This window comes from Uloborus diversus, chromosome 1, assembly GCF_026930045.1.
Source record: "Uloborus diversus isolate 005 chromosome 1, Udiv.v.3.1, whole genome shotgun sequence".
NCBI lineage: Eukaryota > Metazoa > Arthropoda > Arachnida > Araneae > Uloboridae > Uloborus > Uloborus diversus.
The window spans coordinates 72,876,165-72,901,781 of NC_072731.1; the positions used below are offsets into that span (position 1 = coordinate 72,876,165).

General features: G+C 34.5%; 1 protein-coding gene across 2 annotated transcripts in view; it reads right to left on the reverse strand.

Annotated features, from left to right (window-relative positions):
- Positions 1-777: 777 nt before the first annotated feature.
- Positions 778-25,617, reverse strand: part of LOC129234645 (transmembrane ascorbate-dependent reductase CYB561-like) — a 45,236-nt gene continuing 20,396 nt past the window's right edge. Inside the window, exons 2-6 of one of the 2 annotated variants that reach the window (XM_054868680.1) lie at positions 14,097-14,135; positions 10,487-10,750; positions 6,576-6,778; positions 2,593-2,747; positions 778-1,061 (exon numbers count right to left, since the gene is read on the reverse strand). In XM_054868680.1, the coding sequence (XP_054724655.1) occupies positions 893-1,061; positions 2,593-2,747; positions 6,576-6,778; positions 10,487-10,750; positions 14,097-14,135 (830 nt within the window). In that variant the 3' untranslated portion in view covers positions 778-892. The remainder of the gene's footprint in view (positions 1,062-2,592; positions 2,748-6,575; positions 6,779-10,486; positions 10,751-14,096; positions 14,136-25,617) is intronic. The other variant, XM_054868681.1, reaches the window with a different exon arrangement.

Here is a 25,617-nt window from a genome sequence, read left to right on the forward strand (position 1 = left end):
AGCCAGGAGCGTGCACTGAAGATTTGATGAGGCCCGTCACAAGTTACATTTCCGGGCCCCCATCCTTATTGTTTACCTCTATGCTTCATCCCTAGTTTTGAAAATATTGGGCCCCCCTTCAGGCTCGGGCCAACAGGTGTCCCTTCTCTCTCCCCCCCCCCCGTACACGCCCCTGAGTAAAAACTTAGGGTGAAAAATTTATTTTACATATAATAACCCATTGACTGACTGAATACCTCGTACATTTATATTTCTGCTAAATAGACCGCGCCTACAGCATAAAGAAGATTCGGAACTAAAAAGACACGCTGGTAAGATATGCTTTAGCAGTCATGTGACATCCATCCACGCAGGGCAGCAGAGAGCCAAGGCGAGCCCCTTGTCCATTTTTTTACAGTGTCCCCCCCCCCCCCCCCATAAAACTTGTCAAATTTATGCTACTCCGATTCCCAGCCCCCTTAAGGCACAGGTCCCCAGTTTCTAACTAAGCTGACATGGCCTCTCATCGGCTACCCGATCCCACGTTCCCCACGACTGGGATTTGAACCCGGTCCATGGCGTGGAAAGATTCTACTTTATCACGTATGTAACAATGCGGCTCTTAAAGTGCATTTTAAATTTTTTTGTAGTACTTAAGTTTCCAGATACAGAAAGTGAAAAATAAAGTTTCTAAAAATAGGAAATTCTGCGAATTTTGGGCATTGAAGTTATATGCAATCACTTTGAAAAAATTAAATACAGACTAAAATAATGAAATGATTTTTTGTGTTACAATAATATAAAAATAATTTATTCATGATTGAAAAGTTTATGTACATGAAACATGAAATGGTGCATCATCGATAAACTCCTATAGCATATATAAACTGTCGTCTGTCTTATGGCGGTGACTTTAGTGAATGAGTCGGCTTAGTTGACGGGCGCTGGTATCTCGGAGGGCAGCGGTTTTTCTTTTATAAGAAGAGTTTGTTACTAGATACACAACAATGAAACCAAATGCAACAAGAAGCACTCCCAAGGAGTTTCCAATGAGGCCGGCAGGAGCACCAGCTGAGTAGTTTCTGAAACACGAAACAAAACTTTACATTTTGTGGAAAGCATAAGGAAGAGAAGCAACGTTTGGAATAAAATGTTTTCGCTTGTGTAGAAGAAATATAATAATAATAGAGACCGTAGGAATGAAAGGTATACCTTTTAAATGTATGAACAATAAAGAAGAAAAAACAACATTAGGGGGGGGGGATGTTCACGATTGCGAAAAAACATTAAAAATGATAAAAAAAAAAATACCTTAGGAATAGAGATGGGAACGGTTGTAAAAAACTCCGGAAAAGTTGGGGAAAAGTAAACTTTTTCCGTTTTTTTTCCCGAATGGGTTCATTTCTATTATTTCTACTTGTGAAAAGTTATATATGTACCTCTTATCGCAAGTTGCTCTCTGCATGAACCTAACTAAAGACTCGAGACTTCAAAATTTATCTCATAGATTTTTAAATACAATTATGCCCATGTGTTTTTTTTATATTATTTAAAAATTGAAATGAAAACAAAAATTAGTATGGAGTAGGATTTTCTTTGCCTCGATGAAAAGTTTCAAAAGTATTCGAACCCTGACTAAAATTAGGGGGGCTCCAAGAGCCAAGGCGAGCCTCTCGTCATTTTGGTCACCAGTACCCCCCTTCACCTATAAAAGTTATAAAATTTATACTACTCCTATTCCAAGTCGGCCCTAAAAAGGACTGGGCCCCTAGTTTCGGATGACAGGACCTTTCGTCGGCCCTGCTTTAGAAGTTTTTCTTCAGTTTTATGTCAATGATAGTGTTTGTTGCTGAGAGGGGGAATGAGAGGAGGGAGGGCTGTATCCCGAAATATTTGACTTTTTTACAGCAAAAATAATGCAAATGTAATGTAAATTGGTTTCAAATCACCTTTTCTTTTGCTGAGTCTCCCCACAAATTTAAAATAAAAATCGATCAAAAGATGATAAAAGGGAACCTTTCACATGTTTAAAGAATTAATAACCGAGTTGTGAGTGTGGGTTTTACGTTTTTTCTCAAGTTATTATTCCATAAAAAGTGAATTGGAGCTTAAAATTGGAAGAAATTAATCTACTGTGGCCACCCATTCCGATTTTTTAAGCTCGCGCCCCTAATTGTTCACAGGTCAGTTAATCAATAATAACGTTGAACTTCAATTCATAAAAAAGGGTCAGCTGTAGGGGCACCACCCACCAAGCCTGATGCCCCCCGCATCTCCTTTGACCCCCCAATTTTTGCGAGCACCAGCAGCCTATGGTTGCAGTGGTATTTGTTAGATTACCGTAATTTGTTGTACAATCCATGCAGGAGATGTGCATTAAATCATAATAAAAGAGAATGTTTGGTGTACTTTAGAAAACGTTCTTGCCATCATAATTTAAAGTTAACTATGTCAACATAATTTCTTTTTATAAGTCAACATATTCGATCCGGATAACCGGAGATCTGGATAAACCAAGTCCGGATAAACGAGGTTCTACTGTAATCCTGAGTGACTGTAACTCATTTTTCACCGAGAATGAACTTATTGCTGAATGAAAGGACCAATACTCACGGAGTCCAGAGGAGTTTTTCTGTGATGCCCATGAGTGCTGATGCAATGGCCATGGCGAAAATTCCAGTCCCGAAGAACTGATGAAAGGGTAGAATGAAAGCTCGCACGTTTACAGGAGTCATAGGAAGGAAAAATGCCAGAAAGCCTGCGATGTACTGGAAAGAATTCCGGAAATTACTGACAGGAACATACTTCAGCTTTTGAGACAGTGAGAAACAAACGGATATTTGAGCATTTTAAAGTTCTGAGTAAAGCGTGAACAAAGTTCAAACCATTTTCATGCTTTAATCGAATGGTTATTTTAAACAGTGCTGTCCTGCAGCACCTTTCAGGACTAATATTAATATCGTTTCCCCCGGCACCATATAAGAGCTTCTCCTACCATTTGCACTGGTTATCTCAAACCTTTTAATTTTTGCACTTACACACCCGTTTGTTTCTAGATGCTATATTTCTCAAATGCATTGTATTAAAACGTAAAGTTAGATACGTTACAATGAAACTTAACAGTTCACAAGTAAAATCTTCATTTGATATTTTTGCTAATTTTATTTTCAGATCTTAAATAAAAATTGATGTTTTCAGAAATTTAAAATTACGTTCGTTGTCTTGAAAAAAGAAAGAAGGAAGTCAAAGTTGTAAATTAACAGTGTTCAGGTACGAAACGAAAGAAGGGATTCCAGAATTATAAACATTCTCTTGAATGTTGAAAAGAAGAATTGAAAATTTTCACCTTGATAAAGAATGTGTTTTAAAAAATGTGCTTAAAAAAAGTTTTGAATTTTTTTTTTCAGCCTTCGTCTGTTCAGTTATATCCTCCTTTCATACATCTTTCTTTCTCTATACATTACACGCATTTAACGTTTATCTCTATCTATCTATGTATCTATCTTTATCTGGTCATCTCTGTCTCTTTTTATCTTTCTCTCGCTCTTCAATCTATTTTCATCCATCGCTCTCCTTTTTATATATATCTTTATGTATAGAAAGATATAGATATAGATAGACAAGTATATATATACTTGTCTATCTATATCAGTGATTCCCAACCTACGGCCCGTGTGCCATATTAAGCTCACGAAGCTCATGAATGTGGCCGTTATTATGCATTACGTCACGAATCGAAAACTATCTTCTGCAACCTTCCAAAACAACCGGTTCTCTTCATTCGGCTATTGTAATTCTGAGCAAATGGCCAGAAATTAATTTCCTAAAACTCTCTCAAACTTCGTATTAATAATTAATTGTTAGTTAGTCTGCAGTAATGACAGCAAAAATTGATTTTAAGGCTACCAAACATTATAACTGTTCACGATGCATTGTTGTTGGTATCAAGTTTCTGGCCGTACTTTCTTCATAAAAGTGTGTGTTGACAGGTTACAAAGCATGCATGATATTTTTATTATTATTATTATTTTTTTTACATTTATAAATTTTGTTTTGCAGGTTGTACTGAAATACCAGACCGAACTAACACAGTATTTTTTACCCTCATCATGGTGGCATGATATCAAGTTTGACATTTGTATCGCAGTAACTGACGACAAATTCTTTTATTTACACTAGTCTACAATATATATATATATATATATATATATATATATATATATATATATATATATATATATATATATATATATATATATATATATATATATATATATATATATATATATATATATATATATATATATAGCTTTTTTTAAATTACAATTAGAAAAATACCTGATCTTAGTGTAAAATGATGCGCTGAATTCAAATATGCAAACAGTTTTTCTCGACCACCCACAGATTTTTTGTAACATTAGACTGAAGTTTGAAAGAAATGCGCATATTCACATACAAGATTAACACTAAAATGATGATCAAAATTTTAGCTATAGTTCCTTTCTTTCTGTATTTGGCATCAGGAATATTCCTATTAAGTTTCTAGCATTATTCAAAAATTTATTCACTTGGATAATTCGGGGGGGGGGGGGGGGGGGGGGGGGTCCTCCAAAGATGTTTAATAGGGTGGCGCAAAAAAAACTTTTTTTCAGCTAGAGTCCAGGACACCCCCTATTTTTTTTAAACTTACTAATAGTATTATGCTGTAAAAGTTTTAGCTTCTTACTCAAATTTTAAGACGGTGCTCAATAACCCCTTGATTTAACATCAGCCGTAGCATAGAAAATGTCACAAATTTAGAAATACTTAATTTCCTCTGCTGTTCTTTTTTTTTTTTTTTTTTGTAAATAATTATTTTATTGCAATGTATATGCATATTACTCGTGTATATTACGCTATGTAGCATTGTTTTTCAGTTCAATGTATTTTTTAACCCCCTCCCCATACTTATGATGTTTGGGAGATTGGGTTGAGCACCCTCTTCCAGTTGAAGTAGGAAGCTAAAATTCTTCCAGTATATTACTATCCATAATTCTAAAAATATTGAGGGGTGTCCTGTTATCTAGGAGAAACTTTTTTTTACATGTATTTTTGAACCACACTAATGTTTAGCTTTACACCAATAAAATACATAGCAATTCCGGTTTTAAGTATTCAAATTCAGCAGCAGTGTTACAAAGTCTCTACTAGTTTTCAAAGGCCTAATTTAATATAAACAGCCCATGGAATAACACAGGTCCAGACTTTTTTTTTTCTTTAAATTCTTCTTGCCATTGCTTTTCCATTTGTAGAAGAGAATACGGCATTGTGTTAAAACCAAGCAGTTCATAAAATTTCTTTAATTCATTTTTAGGCCAGAAATAATTGTCCCATAAGTGTTGTACAAAAATTTTATCTAAAAAAAGTTACAAATCTCCAGATGTTTCCTTCATTTTGACGGAATATGCTAGTGATACCGAAGGCAACGTGTTTCTATCATGCAATATTATGGCTTGTAATCTAGTTTCTAAAGAATTAAAACCAAGTTTGATATTAAAATACGAACATATCCATTATAGTCAATACTATTACAGTATACTCTAAAGCATTTTCCTTAGAGTAAAAATTTATGAGTTCTTTATGATTGCATTCAACTGTAAAAACAAACAAATGATTTAATTCAGGTAGCGTATATCACGAAAATGGGTGCCATTAAGATTGACCACCATGTTTCCACTGCAGTACTAGCACAAATTTGACTATCTATTTCTACATTTCTAATCTTTATGACAAGATTTTAATTGTTAATTATGAGTTTTTATCATTATGTGATATAGGAATAGACGGGAAAAATCACTTAAAACCAATGATTACACAAAAACTGTGGGTGATGGAAAAGTTCTGATTGAATATTTGGAATCAGCGTCAAAAATTGCCATAGAAACAATATAAATGTTTCATTTAACAAAATCTTTGTTTACCAGTGTTATCTAACATAAAAATAATTTTGTAAACCGAAAATGGCATGCTATGTTATTGCATAACCATCGTAATTTGAATGATCCATTGCACAACATTCGCATTTTCAATTTTTTCCACTTCTCAATGTTTAATGAATGGTTTCTTTAGAATTCTCTGTACGAAAAATACAGACGTTTTACTGCTTGAATTATCTCTAAATCCAAGCAGTAAATTGTCTTTTATAGTAACCCTACCACTGGATAGACTCTTATCATTGGCCCCTCCAGTAGAATATTATTGGTATTATCCCCTTGGAAGTTAACCCAAGAGGATGCCAAACAAGGGGACAGTAAACCACTTGGTTTAAGTGGTACCATGAATCAGGCAAAGGGTAAAGTGAATCAAACCATGTGGTTCAGTAAACCAGGCCAAGGGTACAGTGAACCAAATTTGTAATGAATCAGCGTTCATTATAAAATTAGTTTTATTACAAGTTGCCGTTGTTTGTCGGCGTTTCCGTTACAATGGTAATGAAAAGAAAAAAAAAAAAGATTTGTGCATTTTGTTTTGGTTCTACTCTTAACCGACGCTCTAGAATGGATGCCGGAAAACTTTTTTCAGCAAGCTAAAATGCAAATTTTATTTTTAAGACTAACCTGCAAGCAAAACATGATGTAGGTAGCCAATCCAATCCAGCTGTGAATGGAATACAGGTCAGGTTTGAGGGTTCTTCGATGATTCCAGAACACGGCGGCCAAACCGATGGCAGCCAGTATGATGGCCGCCACATGCAGCAAGCCATGGATAATCTTCAGTAAAGGCTTAGGCAGAAATGCGAATACTCTGTACACTAAAATTGCTGGAAGGAAAATTAAAAACAAATCAATCAACGACTAGTAAAATATCTAATTTTAGCTACAAAATTTCAACAAAATAGTTCTTGATTTTAAATAAAGTGTTCACTTTGCTCCCAGGGCCGATCCTAGGGTGTGGGCCGCCCGCGTGCAAAGACCTGATGGGCCGCCCCTCAAGAGTAATTTGCATATTTTGACGAATTTTTAACGTCTATATAAATCTTTCTTCAAATTTCTGTACCAAGTTCTAATTTAAAAAAGAAAGGAAAAAAAAAAAGAATGATGAACTTTTGTAAGTAAAATTTTGTAGTAAGAAACTCTTTAGGTACAATTTATACCTTTGAAGAAAGTAATAGATACCGAAATTTACTAGTCTTAAAAACGCATTTAATAGTCTGTCTTCGGTGACATCAGAGGAAGGACGGAGGAGGGGGAAGCGGAAAGGGGGGAGGGATTGCTCCGAGAAAATTATCGAAATTGGCGTATGAAAAATAGTTTTAGTTAATTTTTGATTGTGTTCGGTTGCAAGGGTAAAAGAGTCGGGTATATTCAGGGTGCATGGAGAAATTTTCGAAATTGAAGTCAAATAACGCAATTTTAGAAACTTTTTCGAGACTTCCAGGTAATAGTAATGTTGGAGTTCTTTCCTAAAATTCTTTCGAAATTGAAATCAGTTTGAAGCTATTTTTGTGACCGTAGCGTAGGAAGGATCGGCGCTCTTCCCGAAAATTTTCCGAAACTGAAGTTTTAAACACGCAATTTTGGGTTACCTTTGTTGACGTTGCTAGAGGGAGTGAGATTCAATCATCTCCCATCAAAAGTTTTCGAAATTGAAGTTCGCAAATTTAGGCTGTCTTTGGTGACGGTAGTGGATCTAACGGCTTTCCTCCGGTAATTTCTCGGCACTATTGTTTCAAAAACCCATTTTTGGCAAAATTTGAAAACAATAGGGGCAACGTGAAAATATTCCGTACCGAAATATTTTTCAGAACTAAAATCCATTATATGCTATTTTTTAGAAGGAAGGGTTTGGGGTTCCCAAGCGGATGTTTCTAAAAGCGCAATTTTACATACTATCTTTGGTGACGTTAACGAAACTGGGACGCTTCGGCGGATCTTAACGGATGTTTTTCGATATTAATATCGGAAAAATACAACTATAGACTTTTGTCCAACTCACCTCGACGATTGATGGGTATGCCCTAGCGCGGTAGAAAGTTACATAAGCCAAGCAATTCTTTTCCGGATTTTTTTAGAAATTGAAGTCTCAAAAACGTATTTTAGGCATTGTTTGATTACGATGGGACTAAGAACGGGGGGGGGGGGGGGGGGGTTGGTGTGCCCTCACGAACTGTTTTTTGAAACTGAAGTCAATTTCAGGCTAGTTTAGGCAGGAAGGGATCTGTGCTTACACGGAACCGTCTAAAAACGAAATTTTGGGTTATAGTGATTGCATTGGAGAAAAGGGGGATCCGGGGTCCTTCCCCGAAAGTTCTTGAAACTGGTGTTTGAAAAACGCAATTTTAGTTTGTTTTTCAATAAATTAAGTGAGAGGGGGTGGGATTAGGGGCTTCTCTAAAGGCGCTAATTGAGACTGTCTTTGGTAGTAAAAAGTACATCGCAAAAATTTCGGAAAAAGAAATCCGAAAAATGTAATTAAGCAATTTTTGATGACAGTAGGAAGTCCTCTAAAAACACATTTTCGATTTTGGAGCCAACATTTATAGGCTATCTTTGATTAAGTTTAGGTGGAAGGGGTGAATCAAAGACTTAATAAATAATTTTAATTGTGAATCAGAGATCTAAGATCAGTGGTTCAACCAGCGAAATTTTCCGAAATTAAAGTCCTAGAAACGCAATTTTAAGCCTTCTTTAGTCTCGTCAAGGAGGTCATGGCATCCTTTTGGAGCTTCGTTTAAATTTGCTACCCGGGGCAAGAGCCCTGTCCTCCTACCTGATCTGAAACTGGGCAATTCATTCGGGAACATAATAAGAAAAATTGCCGTAAAGGGGGGAAATTACAAAATTTTAGTTCGTCATTCATGTGTTTGACTCGCAAAGTTGTCGCAATTTTCCACTTTCTTTCCACGTATCCACGATTGTTGAGCACAGAATTCGTTGTTTGAAATGCCTGCGAGAGTATCTAATCAGTATAGCTTTTTTTATATATAAATAAAATATGCCTTCATTGTTTAAGTCTATAAAAGCTTGGGGGGTTAACATTAGTGGCCGCCCTCGGTGCTCCTTTTAGAAGGCACCCTTTCATGCTTCAGGAAGGGCTATTTTCCCTCCCCGTATCCATGCCTGATTACCGGTTCTGTCACAAATTTTGCAGCCAAATGAAGCATTTGTCTAAAGAGTAAATATTAATGGACAATAAACCAACACAATGTTCCCAAACATTCTATTTTTCTTAAACTATGCTATGCTGTCAGGAATTCGACACTTACTTTGATAATTGAACATTTAAAATTCAGCATATTTATTTGACTTATAACAAATTATCTTGTAAGAAATTCTTGAGGAATTTTTCTTGCTTACAAGAACTACATGATGCGGCCTGCGGCCGCCCCTTGTGCGGTACACACTCTGCACACCTGCTAGGATCGGCCCTGTTTGCTCCGTATGCACTATAATTGGGGCAAGCCTAACCTAGTAGCGTTGTAATGCTGCGGTTATGATCTGGGTGGCCTTCACAATGCTGCCAGTTTAGGTTTGCCCCAACTATAGACAAATTGCACGAAATATTTTCAGTCAAAATATTCATAAGATTAAGTACGCAAATTGCAGCAATGAAAATCAATTGGAGCAATTAATAGACGAAATGTTAGTAATAAGAACTTTTTCATTTCATAAGAACAAAAACTGTTTTTGGAAAGTATTACAATATAAATATCAATTATTTAATGTGGCTTGTGATATAAATACCTCGATCTTTAGAGGTATAGTGCGGATCTTTTAAGTTGAGCTATGACGTTGATAATGTTTACCTCTTTTTGGAGAGTTCAGTGAGAAAGTGACGCGTAGCTAAAAGGTGTTTTGTTGTTGAAGAAAAGGATGAATGATTAAAATTTTTGTCCATTACTTAAAACAAGCTGATGTGTGCATCACATGACTTCCTATTACGCCTTGGTGGTATATTGCTAAATATCCGCCAAATTATAACATCACTTGAGTTTGCATTGAAGTAAACACTGGTTTCCCCCCTAAAAAGGTGCAAAAGACCCATTTTGGAACATCCGAATGCATCCAAAAGGAAAGGTGCTCAACTAGATCCCACTAGAAAACTACGCGTATCCAAGTTCTACTTTCTACGGCGTACCGTTTTTGAGTTAGGCGAGATACATACGCACAAACATACATACGTACACATGGACGTCCCGAGAAAACTCGTTGTAATTGACTCGGGCATCGTCAAAATGGATATTTTGGGCATCTATATGTTCTTAGGTATATATGCACGTGTGGTCAGGCCGAAAAAACAACTCAACATTTATTCGGGGCTGAACCAAGTACAAATTAAGTGAAAATTTGAGTGAATTTTTTTTCGCGAATACCTACAATTCTTTCTTTACTATGTAAAAAGAAGTAAAAAAACAAGAACAATGAGTTAAATACTGATTTCACCCAATTCCGAATTTCCGCTTTGTTAATATTAATTAAATTATCAGAAAAAATCATTAAAAGATTTTGTCCGCATTTATTATACTCACCGTCTCCATAAAGAAATATGAGTCCTAAAACCATCAGCACAGGATGGTAATTGAATTGAAGGTTTGCATCACTCCACGAAAAGCCTCCAGAGTACTTTTTAACCCACGTGATGACCAATCCGACGCAGGCCACTCCGAAGATCTGGGAGACCGCCACGAGGGGCCAAAAGGCCTTTTTGGACATTTGAGACCCGCTGTCGCTGCGCTGTCGTCCGTAATGGGGAATTTCCAGTTTGGGCTCAGGCAGCCTTCTGTGTTTCTCAACTGGAAAAGAGCAAATTACAAACGAAATACTACTTCAGGAGACTTGTTTATTTCCAGCTCGTAAATTTAAAAATAAGTAAACAATTAAAGAGCTGCATCCAAACAGTAAAACACTCAAAATTTCTGAAAATTTGAAGTGTCCGAAATCGTGGATTAAAGCCATGTTTAATTTTTTTTTTTTTTAATTTTACGTTGAAACTTTTTTTTTTCCTTTTCGCATTCTTATGCTCAAAATTTGATTTTGCTGCGTGCTTTTAAAAGTTATACTAGTTTTATATAAACTTCAGACTATCTTTTTAGTTTGCTTATCTGAACTAAATATCCCCGAAAAGAACACCAACAAATCGTATTATTTTTAAATATTCGTAATTTTTAATAGTAATATTTTATATTAATTAATCGCAATCTTTACTATTAATAAAGCTGAAAGTCTTTCTGTCTTTCCGGATCTCTCTCTGTCTGTCAGGATCTCTGTGATGCGCATAGCGCCTAGACCGTTCGGCCGATTTTCATGAAATTTGGCACAAAGTTAGTTTGCAGCATGGGGGGGGGGGGGGTGCACCTTCAAGCGATTTTTCGAAAATTTGATGTGGTTCTTTTTCTATTCCAATTTTAAGAACAAAATTACCATAAGATGGACGAGTAAATTACGAAATTATCATAACGTGGAACCGTAGCATGGTCACAAGCCAATTGGCGAGAAAATTCACAACACATTATTTGTAAATATACAGGCGAACCAAAAAACTGTTTAATTTTTCTATTACGGGCAAAGCCGTGCGGTTACCACTACAGTACTTAATAAATTGTATTATTTATTACTATGAATTGCACCATAATTCATATGCGCATTGTTATAACAACAAAAAAAAAATGTTTGCGTTAAAAAAAAAGAAAAGAAAAGCAGACAAAATGAAAATGAAAACATTCTAAATGAACTCATTTGAATATCTTTGGAAAAGAACTTCCTAAGCTAGATGTGATATAAGGCTAATCATTCATAATAACCGAAAACACCCTTTAAAGAGAAATAATATTCAAATAATATTTTGCAATCTGAAAGCAATTTCCAAGGGAAAAAAAAGAAAGAAAGAATAAACACCACTTTTATATGACAGAAAAGAAAATGATAATATTCATTGCAAAAGATGAAAATTTCTGAAAACATTTTTTCATGAAACTTTATATCTACCCATCACGAAGCGAATAAAAAGTATCAGCAAAGTATCATGGCACATTAAACAATCCTAACTTCTTTAAATTTTTAAAAATCGTTGAAGAGTTTCAGCATGGTTCTACATAATTTTATTATCACGCTTTCCTACTAAGCAGTTGGCATTTTTTTACCGTCATTCTAAATTACTTAAGATCAGAAGACTGTGAGATAAGGTAAATAAATACTTTTGTGCTGAAAAGTAAAGAGAGAAATAACAGCGTCAAAAATCATAACTTGCAGTTTACTGCAGACACGAGTTTCAGCGTTACAAGGAACGCCCTTTAAATGCAAAAGAAATGAGTTTATGGATTAAAAGACATCCGACAAAAGCTAAATGGTCGGATGTATTTTCATCCATTAGTTCATTTCTTTTGCATTGAAAAAGACGTTCCTTGTAACGCTGAAACACGTGCTTGCAGTAATCTGCAATTTGTGATTTTTGACGTTGTTATTTCTTACTTTAGAAGACTGTGGTTTGTTGATTGCACCATGACGTCACTAGAACAGAGAATGTATCTGTTCTAGTTTGATAACCATAGCAATACCATTACGACAGACTCATTTTGCTTCTGTCACAATGGGAGTGAATCAAGGGCGGATTCGGAAATTTTTCAAGGGAGGGGACGATTGATGTTTATAATTTACCCTTTACCATGTATCTTGGTTCATGCATGTTGATTACAATTGTTTCGGACTTCAGTTCTGAAAATTTTCCGGGGGAGAACTCTGAATCTCTCTCTTCCACTAATATTATCGAAGGTCATTTACAGTTTAGTTTCATTTATGTATTTTTTTGTAATTTCAACGAAAGTATTACTATGATGAAATTTCATACAGCACACCTTCAGTATGGGAAAACTAAACGATAGAATTAAGAGCTTCTAATGAGCATGCAAACAAAAAATGAGCGTATAATGTTGCTCAAGTAAAGCTGCAACTAATTTCAGCGGTACCATTTGCATTTACAAACTAAGCACGTAAAATTTGCCGTGTCATAATTTAGCGATGAAAATGATTCTGCCAAATGTTTTGGTCCATACGTTTTTTTTTTCATCGCTTCGGTCTGAACAGTTGCACTCTATAGAGTCATAATTGAAGCACATTATCAAACTATAAAAGACAATAATTTTTCAGACAATGAATATGTGAGTTTCGCCTGAAAAATTCCATTTAAAACACGTGATTGTTAGTAAAGAAAAAAATAATAACGAATGGAAAAATGATCGAAAGTCTTCTGGAAAGAAATAAAATTTCATGAAAAATGCTTGAATTAAAATTGCCCGTTTGGTATGGTCCTTTTCGACGCCAAACTTAGGGACATTAAATTACTTCAATTCATTTTTAAATATTATAAACGATCTCAAATCTCAATTTTATCACCGCACTTTTCTCCTATAGAAATTCACCACTGTTCACCCTCGTTCTACCTATTATAAAGTACAAAACTGAACCTAAAACCCAAAGGAATTAGTGAGTTTCCAATGATTTACATTTTGATTTATTCTCAAATTGTTTCGAGATTTTCCTTTTTGTTTTTCACAATTTCATGATTTTGAGAATTCAGTCGGTATCTCGCGCAAAAAATTTCATTGCTAAAACATTTCACATTACATCAATAAACTTGCCATCCGTGTTTATTTATTCATATATAGCTAAATGTCAAAATTTAGTGGTTTCACTAAAAGTTATAACACCATTTCGGTTAAACAAAATTTGCTAAATTAAAGAAATTCAGTTTCTATATTCATATAGCTGATGACACAACCTGCACTTGGGTCAAAGCTAATCTGGGAGCATACTAATAATACAGGGGTGCCCAACCCCTTAAGAGTAAGGACACACACCCCTAAATATTGCGAAGACCTTTCCCCCCAAAAGCAAAGGCACTCCCCCCCCCAAGTGAGAAAAATACCACTCAAAACAACCTCCTAAAAATTTCAATCGCTCAGTTTACGCCATGACTCCCTCCCCAGGTGAGAACCCATAAATAATATGGTTAGGTTTTCTGTGTCCTTCACAATGGTGTCAGGTTAGCTTCGCTCCAACTATAATAATTTCACTAAGTTATTATGTTGCCATTTCGGTTAACCAAATTTGCTAAATAAAAGCCATTCAGCAAAATGTGCTTACCTTCACTGGATGGTTCCGAGTCACTGATGCGAAATACCCCTAAAGAGATAAAAGCAATGTTTCAAAATATTTGATGAAATCTGTAAAGACGATAGTATTAGGGCTTGAAAAATTTCAAATTTCTTACTTGCCATTTCAGTCAGGTTTAATACAGTAAATATACTCAAGTCACACAATCAGGGCCCAATTAAAATATCAGGGAGCACGAGGCCCAAAAATTTTTGGGGCTACCTGTATTCAAACTTTAGCAATGGATTAAAACAATTGTTGCCATTTGGGGCCCCTTAAATATTGGGAGCCCTTTGCCACGGCCTTGGTCGGCCTATTCGGTTATCAGGTTCAGGCCCTGAACTCAATACTGTCAAGAACACAATAGTGTGACTGAATTTCTGATGATAGTACCAATGATTTCATTTCCTTATATTTACACACCAAATCTTTAGTTTTATTCTGAAATATTTTCAATGAAGTTAAACTAATTAATGTTGTCAGATATTGATTCCAACGTTCACAAGTTATAACCCTCTTACTTTATTAGTTGATTAAAATTACTTTCAACCGCACTCTTTCACGTGGACGTTTTTAGGATTTAAAGCCACTTTTTTGAATCATGTTACAGATTATATATTGAAAGATTTAAGAAAGAATCACACATTAATCTAAAAAAATTATTTGATGATGATTTCATAAATTTTCACCCCTTGAAAGATATTTTCAGCAAATTAATATTAAAAAAGTGTACATAACTTTAAAAAAAAAAAATTGTTACCGAAGCGCTATATTATTATCTAATAAACATATAAATTATATGTAATACGAAAGAAACTGTCACATTTTATTATTATTACACTATAAACGGGGTTCCTTGTAATTCTGAAAAATGAATACACATCATATAGTATTTGAACGCCTTCAGGCTTCATGTTTTTCTTCGTTGATAATACTGTCATGAAAAGTCAATCACTTAAAAAACAATTACTTTTAAGTACTGTAAAAGCACTTATTTTCGCGAACCGTTATTTTTGCGATCGATTCGTTGGTTTTCGTTAGTTGGTGGCAAGCTGAAATTTCGCGAATTTTGTTTGAACATAATCGAAAGTTGAAAACAATAATGTTTCGCGAGGCTTAAATTATCGTGATTAAAACGGCCTCGCGAAAATTGGGTTGTTTTTCCGAACTTTCAAAGGTATATTTTTTTCTGAAAGAGCATGCTTAAAAACATAGAATTTGACCATTTTAAAATAATTTGACAAAGTAAATTATTTAAAAAAATATTTTAATCGGTGCGCATATTCAGTTTCATTTTTTACGCTTTTGCGCATGACATCACAAGTGATAAAATGCCATTTGTTGATGCCATTAGTGCAACGTACAATATTTTGGCATTAGATAAAGATAAAAATAATATAACACGATGATAGTAATGAATTTCATGTTTACTTCAGAAAAACCTTTGTTCAAAATTCTCATTTTGAGTACTATTAATATTAGTGTTTATTGGTAACCTTTTTCATTTTCTTTTTTGACGATGCGTAAACGTTCAGTTCACTAATGGAATAGCATTCCAAAGTACATCACTTGTGGCGTCATAAAGAACACGCCTTATTTCCAAAATCGAACATTAAAAAAAATTAAAAAAAAAATACTGTTGAGAAAATAAGTCTTTTCTGGCTCCATGTTATTATTATTACTATTATTATCATTATTATTATTTGTTTGTTTTTGCTTATTCTATCAATTTCAGTGACTAAAAGTAGCACTTATGACTGAATTAAACACCCTCATTAAAACCTTGCGTAAATAAGAGCTTTTACTGCATTACACTAACGTTGAAAGGTTGATAGTGAAGCGGAAAGGGATTGTTTTTTCTGCACTAACACTGCACTGGCAGAGAAACATCTTTTACAGAATTCATTTGGGTCGACGACAAGTGGGGGAGAAAAGCTAGTAATAGTGGACGTTTGGCGGCATTTTAATGTCCCCAATGAGATAGAACAGTGGCATTTATTCTACACAACCAAATTTTGTGCTTCAGAGTACATTAAATTTAAAAATTACCCAACGGGGTGAGGTTGATAACCAACACGATTTATGCACGCATATGCAATGTAGATATTTTATGCTGCATTTTTTCGTACGCCGGGGGTGACGTCATACTTGTATCTCATATTTTTCTCAAACATTATAGGTTGTAACGGCATTTTATTTTTTTAAACACGCTTTTATCAGCTTCGCCTGCACATGTGTATCTATGTAACGGTCTATGTTAGTCGCTTTTCGTGAAACTTCACAAATTAAAAAGAAAATCTTGAAGTATTTCAAAATAAATATTTTTTTTATAACCAAGTAAGACTTAAAAAAAATTAAAAAAACTAAATAAACACGCTCTTGTAGCAAAATGAACAAAAAGTAGAAAATAATATTTGAATGTAAAGTATAGTAAGCAGCGAGAGGATGTCCCACAGTTGAGTATAAGTTATTTTTTAAAAATTAATTTAAAATAATAGGAATAAAATGATTGACCAAACAATTAACTTTAATGTAAAAAAAGCGTGGGGTGCTCTCCATTTACATTTTTGCAATTATTGTGCATCATTGCAAAACGTTAACGCCTAAGAGAAATCTAAGACATCTGATATCAAGCCCCCCCCACGCTTTTTTTAACGTTAAAGTTAATTGCTTGACCAATTGTTTTATTCCTATTATTTTAAAGTAATTAAAAAAAACTAAGTTATGCTTAACTATTGGACATCCTCTCGCTGCTGACCATACTTTTCCAGCTGTCAAAGATATTTTTTTTCAATTTAAAAATTCAAAGATTATTTTTTTACTTTTTAGTTCATTTTGCTATAAGGGCGTGCTTATTTCATTTTTTAAACAATTATATTACTACGCTCCAAGCAGGAGCTTATGCAGAGATTTTACGATCTTGTTGGAAGGATTTGTACTGTTTTATTCCCCAAAAGTTGTTTTGAAGTATAAGGAATTTTAAATGTAAAAATTTAAACGGCATGAAACAATAATGGTACATTAGTAATAGTACAGTTCAGAAAAACACATCGATATATAATAGAGATAATTTACTATACATTGATGGGCAAACCTAACCTGGCAACGTCGTCATACTGTGATTAGGATCTGCGTAGCCATCACAATGCTACCAGGTTGAATTTGCCCCAACTATACTATAGCAGCATTATTACTGTTATGAACTTTTTCGAAGGAGAAAAAGTACTGAATATTGGATAAAAAGCTTTCCGTACAATTCACCGACATTTAATTGTCAGCGAAAATTTCCTCCCTCTTTAAATATATCAAGAGATAAGATTGAAACTAGTGATGGGCATAATCCAGATCTCGGGAATCGAGTACTTCTGATAATCGAGTGATTGATAATCGAGATCTTTTCAAGTCGGTCACTCGAGTGATTGATAATTGAGATCTTTTGAAATCGAGCACACGAGCCATTGACAATCGAGATCTTTCGAAATCGAGCGATTGACTTCTCGATTACTTCGAATCGACTTCTTGAGATGTTAGAATCGAGTTCTCGAGAAGTTTGAATCGAGTTCTCGAGAACTTTGAGTTGAGATCTCAAGAAATTTGAATCGAGTTCTCGGACAGCGCATTCATTTTCTGAGCTTTTTCAAAATTGAGTTGACTTCTATAGGGTTTTCGAAAAAAAAAATGCAGAAGGGGGGGGGGGGGACCCGTGGCATAGCCAATGCCATTGAATTTTTTTGGGACGGTTTTTTCACAAAGATATTTTTGAATTAATTTTCGGGGAGGGGGGGGGGCTCTTTTCCTGGGGGACGGATACTCTGTAACAACTGAGAGGCTGCGCCAAAGCGGGAGAGGGGGGACACCCTAAAGATTTTTATAACAGTTGAGTGCTAGAGTTGTTTTTGCAGGGGTGAGCACGAGGGGGGGGGGGTGTAGCGATCAAGCCTGTCATTTGAGGGGACAAGATGGGGTGACCCCCCTCCTCGCTTTAAAAAATTATTACATGCATGAAGTTTTTGCTGTTTTTAGGGTAATATGCGTTGCGTGCTCCCCCTCTATAGTAAAATTTAAAATAAAGAGCCTGAGTGATCATGACGCATGAGTAGCCAATGAAACTTCAATTTCCGGGGCAATTGCCCTCGCCCCTTCCTTGAAAAAATCTAGTTTTTACATTCAAGTGGGCCTAGCTTTTGTTGTTTTCCTATAAAATTTGCATTGAGTAATTATTGATAAATAATAGATTGAGCCTGTTTTAGGGGGTCAATTCAACAGATTTTAGACTTCATTTGGGGTTTTCAATCTTTGGGGGATGCTGGTTCGATAAGAGGCCATGTTAGTTCGTTAGAAACTATGGGCCCGGGCTTTGGGAAGCTCGGCTTGGAATCGAATCAGTTTAAATTTCGTAGGTTTATGCGTAGCGGCCAGTAAACTGGCAATGGGCCCACTTTGACTCTAGGTGGCCCTCAGGGGATGTTCCGTAACGTTTGAGATGGTGCGCCTCACCCTTAGTTTGTGAATCCGGGTCGATTTCTCGAATTTATTTTTCATTTTGAAAAATTCATTCGAACGGTTGTATATTCGAATAAATATTTTTCAGTTATCACGTGATTCTTTCGCATGGCTTCGGCTGCTGAAGTAAGACGTTTATATAATGAAAACAAATTTGGGACTTAAGATTTTTGTTCTGCACTAATGGGCTCATTTGTTCTTGTTTATTGCTTTGCTTTTTTTTTCTTTTTTGCTGATGTTGCTAAGAGAAATGGAAAATGACTTATATTTATATCCGACTAATATATAAGGAGGGAGGGAGGGTAAAATATTTCTCTCTGTGTTTTCCAGAGGAATTTGCATTTTCGGCGCAATAAGAAAAGTACAAGTGTGACTTTCTCGTGGCGTTGAAGTTCATGTTTATTTTATTTTTTTCTTGAGTCGCTCTTTTTTATTTTTCTCTTTTCATTTACTGACTTGGGGGAAAATTCAATAATCGTAAGTGCACGAGGTGAAGTTGTGTTGCAATGTTTCTGAGAGCATTAGGAAGAAGTTTTGAGACTTGTCGCGTGGTCTTAATTTTAGCTTTCATTCTTTGGCCGACTTTTCACGTCAAAATGACATAAAATGCAGATTATTATTGTTTAATGTTTTTAAATTCCAGAAGCATGAAATTTGTAACTGTTCTTGTGTGCGTATCATTTAATTTCAGGTGCGTAACTTGTGATAATGTATTCCTGATATCTTTTAAAGTGCACTAGTTGTTCATTATTTACTTAAAATTTTGGAGCCATTATATTGAGATGCTGTATTTATATGATTTTTTTTAAAATTGCTGGAACTACTTGGGCTGGCATCGGTCAACGGTCCATTTCTCAACATTGGGACCCGTAACTGCGCTACATTTTGTATACGCTGATTATCAAACGGGGTTAACTGATTACCAAGTTTCTCGGAAAAGCAAATTTTATTCGGTTTTCAAATCATCCGAAAGAGTCGCTCGATAATGGACATTCGACAACAAGCAATATATGTATTACTAGCTTACGACCCGGCGTCGCCCGGGTGCTTCTCAATGTAACATATCTTTTATATAATTAAATGGATGAATTCTATCTAAATGAGGGTAAAAAATTGCAATCACACCACTTTTTAGGCTTTAGTCCTCAATAGACTGTAAATAGCGAAGAAAGTCGAGCATTTGCAGAAAAAAATCACATCTAGTAAAAACGAAAAAGCATGAGGCATGTTGTCGGGGTTCTCTCGTGTCCACTGGTACGTTGTCTGCGGCTGAATCAGACGGGCGGTACATCCAATGTCTTAATGCAAAGACAAATGATTGTCTTTTGCACATTTTGTGGGACAACCTTTTACGTGATGCTTCGAATACGGAACCTTAGCTTAGAATGTTACCTTGAGGTTTTTGTTTACCCCAAGACATCAAAACATGCTATAGTACTCAAAAACTCTTCACATACATTTCATTCTGGAAAAAAATCATGAAATGTCTGCCTAGAAAGAGTCGTGAGTAAAATTCAATGGCTTTTATCATGCACAAATATATGAAAAGTATGCTTATTGGACACCATTACAACATTTTCAGATTAATTGAAAATCATCCTCAATGGCCCAAAAGCTAAACACATAGTCCACAGTACAGAAAATAAAGAATTCAATCATTGTTAAAAAAAGATATTAGCATTCCGTTTTACGGATTTTCTGGCGGTAATTTTCGTATCAAGGTATCACGTGTTATATCGTTATAAACTAACTAACTTTTTAGACTAACTTTATAAATTTTTGTAAGTGTTCAGGTATGCAAACACATTTTGTCGAAAACGCTCGCTAATTATAAATAACTTTACAAAATGTGTCTGCTTGCACTTTCCATGGTGATTTAGTACCATGCCATGGATTAAAATTGGATAAAATTAACTTGCATTAAAAGATGCACGTCAAGTACATTTCATTTTCTTATATTTATGTCAAATTTCTATTTTCGTTGGTAGGAAAGACAGTAAGACAGTAATATACTGTCTTGTAACGATGGAGAAGTTGTCTATATTTAAATTCTATTTCAAATTTTTAAAACCTGATACTTGCCGTAAATGTCGTACATGATAACGAACGATATAAAAACCGTCAATTGAACTGCGTTATAGAGAAAGAAGTAGGCGTGACCATTTTGGTCACTATCCACATCAGTTTTTTTTTAAAATTATTTTCAGGCCATGAAATTAAAAAAAAAAAAAAAAAAACCGTCTAATTTGTACTTACAACCAGTGGTATTCCTATAGGACATATATGCCGTATACTCTCAAAAACTATTTAGACACATAGCGTATACCCTCAAGCTTCAAAAATGTTCACATTATGACATATTATGCAGATGATCGCATACACATATTTATAATGTTCGCGTAATGGATTACTGGGAGTATACCCTCAAAAAAATTGATGGGAACATCACTGCTTACAACTGTATAATAGCCAATTCTTTTGCTTATACTTTGCAAAAAGTTGTTGTTCATTTTGTTCCATTCATTCGCAGCTTCAAATCGAAGGAAATGTATATCCAAGTTTTTAAACGTAATCTAAAAATTACGTTTATTTTTACGATACTATTACTTGAAAACTTATTAGCGAAAGGTAAAAAAAACAAGCGAATTTAGTACAATCTGCGGAGACTTCAATCCATCCCCGTGTCTTTGCAGGTTGCAAGCTAAGAAACAGTGAAGTATTTCGTTTCGTTCGACTTCCTCGCCAAGCATGCTTTAAGGCTGCTCTTCAGTGAGAGAAAACATTGAAGTTAGGGTGTAAATGGCTTTCTTCCTTGAACGAAGGGCGTGAACCTGAATCAAGTGATTGACATTTAAACGACCAATGGAGTGGACGGTAATCGATGTAAGGCAAGAACACGTGACCTGTCACAGCTGTCATTGTTCTGGAGGGAAAGGATCCCCTAAATGACCCCCGTCGTGAAGAGCAATCAAAGAAATTAGCTGGCGGCCGAAACCTCACTTTAACAGTACCGACGCGAAGGTTGAGCAGAACAGAAAATAAAGTCAGTACCAACGGATCTGCGGTAATTTTTGAAACAAAGTTTTGTTTTTTGGATATGCGTTCCCAGAATTTATATTCATGAAAAATTGATGAATGAAACGAAAATTTATCATAAATTGAACAGGAAAAACGATTGTCTTCATATTTTTTTTTAAAACGATGTTCTCAATTACCACGTCCGAATCTTATTTCGTTCATAAAGCTAATTCATTTCTTGTCTGAAGTTTAATTAAAGAATGCAATTTTTTGCGTTAGGATATGATTATATAAAAAGAAAAATATAAGAGGTAAAAGCTTAGTGTAAAACTGTGGTGTAGTACCGGAAAAAACGGCTGAGGGGAGAGGAGGGATGATTACATATCGGTTATCGGATATTTACAGTCAAGAGGTGGAACCATGCTGATTTTATTTTTAATTATTGGGAGGACGGCAGAAATGGCGTAATCAGAAAAAAATTTCTGATTAGGATATGGTTACATTTCAAAGAGGGGGGGGGGATCCCGCTATTTTTAGTATATATATATATATATATATATATATATATATATATATATATATATATATATATATATATATATATATATATATATATATATATATATATATATATGGTCGAAAAAGGAATACTTCTGCAATTCGATGATGAAGGATAAGCAACGCTGAACTGACATTTTTGTTAATTAATCAATTAATCTTTTAGATATTTATATTTTTCCGGTGATTCTTCATGCGCAGGGCTGCATTTGTTTACTATCAGTAAACAAATCATCCCGCTAAAACATAGATAATCAGCATGGTGACTAGAGCAGCATACACAAGACTAAATAATTAATATACTTCTTAAATTTGAAAGTCTTTTTCAAAAAAAAGAAAAATATAACAATAATAATAATATTTTACGCATGAAACGAAAAGTACAACAGGCTACAATAATAAGTAATTGGTAAGTCTTTTATTGAAGTGTATTTTCGAAGCAGGCAGTTATATGATGTTTGAGAACATTTGAAAATACATTTCGTGGGTGGAATTACTCGAGCAACAGGGACAGTTTACTTGCAGTACACTTGGAACAATGTACTTCGAATTATTCAAATGCAAAATGTTAGGAGGAATAGAATAACTTTTAAAAACTTTTTTGATTTTTTTTCTTCTTAGTTCTTTTTTTTCTAATGGTTTTCAATTTTTGGTTACATTAGTTATGCATTGTTTTCTGCGATTCAAAATAGTAATAATAACAATAATCAGAAATGCTTTCCTTTCTGCAGATACTATCGTGAAAAAAGCAACGGCTAAAAGCACAAGTTTCAGAAAATTCATTCATGCTCGCATTTCGAAATTAAATGAAACCTCTTTATTACCGCACAAAGTTGAGAGCTTCGTGCAAACGACGTCCTAAACTTGATAGCTGCACTCAATCAAGCTTTCATTGATGCAAATTATTCCAATCAATCAAACCAGCGTTAGAAATCAGTAAAAAATCCTACTGGTCCTCAAAAAACATCACTGGTCCGCTTTAGGTTTAACACTAAATATGTTTGTATCAAAAATGATTTGCACTTTAGGCTGATTGCATTTGTTCAGTTATTTTAAATGTAACTTTTTCATTTTTAGCTCATTGATTAAACATTAAATAAAACACTTAACTGTTCAAAATGGTAAACATAATATTAAATAACAATGCGAAACACATTTAAGCACATTTTTATACTGATGAGAATTTTTTAATATACTTGAATGTTTCAAAATTTAAGATTTTTGTTTGGCAAAGTTTGGCAATAAACATTTAAATTTGCGAAGTATACAGTATGAAAACAAATTTCATTAAAACAACCATTAAAATAGGCTACCAAAAATTTGAATTTAATTTGATCATTTTTACTTAGTTTCAGGACGTTATTTTCCCCTCTAAGTGTGATAAATATTGAATAAAATGTAAATGTATGATTTAAACTTACGTAAAACTTTTGAAAAGAAAAATAAATTGTAAAAGAAGTTAACCAACAGTTTGACTAAACATTGGCTAGGCAAAAGCTTTTGAATTTTTTATAGCAGAGTATGATAAAAAATATACAACAGTAAGTGCTCCCAGGGACCACCAATTATTTTTTTTAATGGTGGTCCCAGGAAGGTCTCACTGGTCTGGGACCAGTGGACCAGCAGTAATTTCTAACGCTGCAAACAATCGTAACAATTACGCGGGATATTTCCGGATCCGCTTTTTCCCTACTTACGTCAATTGTTTGCTCGTAAGAACGTGAACAATGTCTTACATACATAATTTATATTCAGAAAAATTATTAGAATTGAAAATATAGTCCGACATTTGCAAATCACACACATTAGTATACTATCCTTTAAATTTAAAAAATATTTCAATTTAATTTTTCTCTTTTTGTATAAAAGTATTCATGAAGCAGAATTTATAAATTGTTGAGTGTACTAACATTTGTTGCTCTAATTTTTCTAATTTTTCTTTTTTTTGATCTCTTCTCGACTTTCCGGGGAAATTTTAAACTGTTAGCAAAATTAGGGTAACTCAAATAACTCTAGAACGTGGAAAAGAAATCTGTCAGGCCCAATAAAGCTTTTTGAATGATGTAAAAGACAGAAACACATGTATCTATCTCTATTTATAAAGATGTTCTTAGTAACCCCGAAACAAGTGTAATTTAATTTGCACGTTTGTACATTAAAATAGTGTAATTTCTATATTAATAAATGTTAACCTTTAAAATCAACAAAAGTTAAGAGATGTGCGCAAAGTTGCGTGAGACTAATACCAATCATTCGCCCTCGAATACCTTATTATTGCTTGGCAAAGACCAAATATATTCTTTTTTTGAGCGACCACGGTTGCTTATTGTGTTCACTTGTCCGTAATTGATGTTCTTTATCCTACACTTACCTCAATATCCTACACTTACACGCATGCATACACGCACGTACACACACACACAAACATACACATACATACACACAACACATACACATACTCAAACACATACGCACACGCATACATACAGAACGTACACATACATACAGATACCTACACATACACCTACACACAACTACCCACACACTCATACCTGCACACAGACCCAAACACACGCCTACACACACATACATATACCCCCTACACACAAACACACATACCCCCTACACACAAACACACATACCCACTACACACACATAAATACACACGCCTACATACACACACACTCGTGATTGCGAAAATCATAATTTGAATTCAAGAGGTCAAATTTTTTTTTTTTTTTTTTTTTTTTTTTGCATCTTTGGGAAAAATGCTTTGATAAACTGTACTTCCGTGTGCTGGTAAACGGGGCAGTATCTGCAGAAATGAGCTTTCGAGATATTTGAAGAAAGCCGTTTTTTATTCAATACTAACATTAGAGAAATGTTGAAATTCAACTTTTTTTTCAGTGAAAACCAAATAAGCAATCTTGTACAATAAAGCCAACTTACAACAGATGACAAAATTATACAAAAAAAAAAAAAAAAAAAAAACATTTACTGCCCTTTACCTGTCCAGAGCAGAAAACACGGAATTGCCAAGTGACAAAGTGAGACTATAGTAATCATATGAAATTAGCCTATCTATGTCATGAAAGCACCATATTCCATGAACTGTAGCCATATCTAAATATTTTAACATGTCTATGTGTTATTATATGCAATGTAAATTCTGTCACTTATTAATTACTAATTTTTAAACTGGTCAAATCTTTATTTCTAACTTCTCGAGTCGATGAATTAAAAAATATACTTGATGTTATTCATGTTTATGGTGTAAGCAAGCTGCCCTCTTTATTTTAATCATATCCTTATGGTTTGTAAGCACAAATTGCAAAACGTATCACTACATAATACATTTTGAGATTACATAGAGTGTTTTTTCTTTTCTTATTATTCCTTTTTTTTAATCAAAATGTAACTGACAAAATTTGTT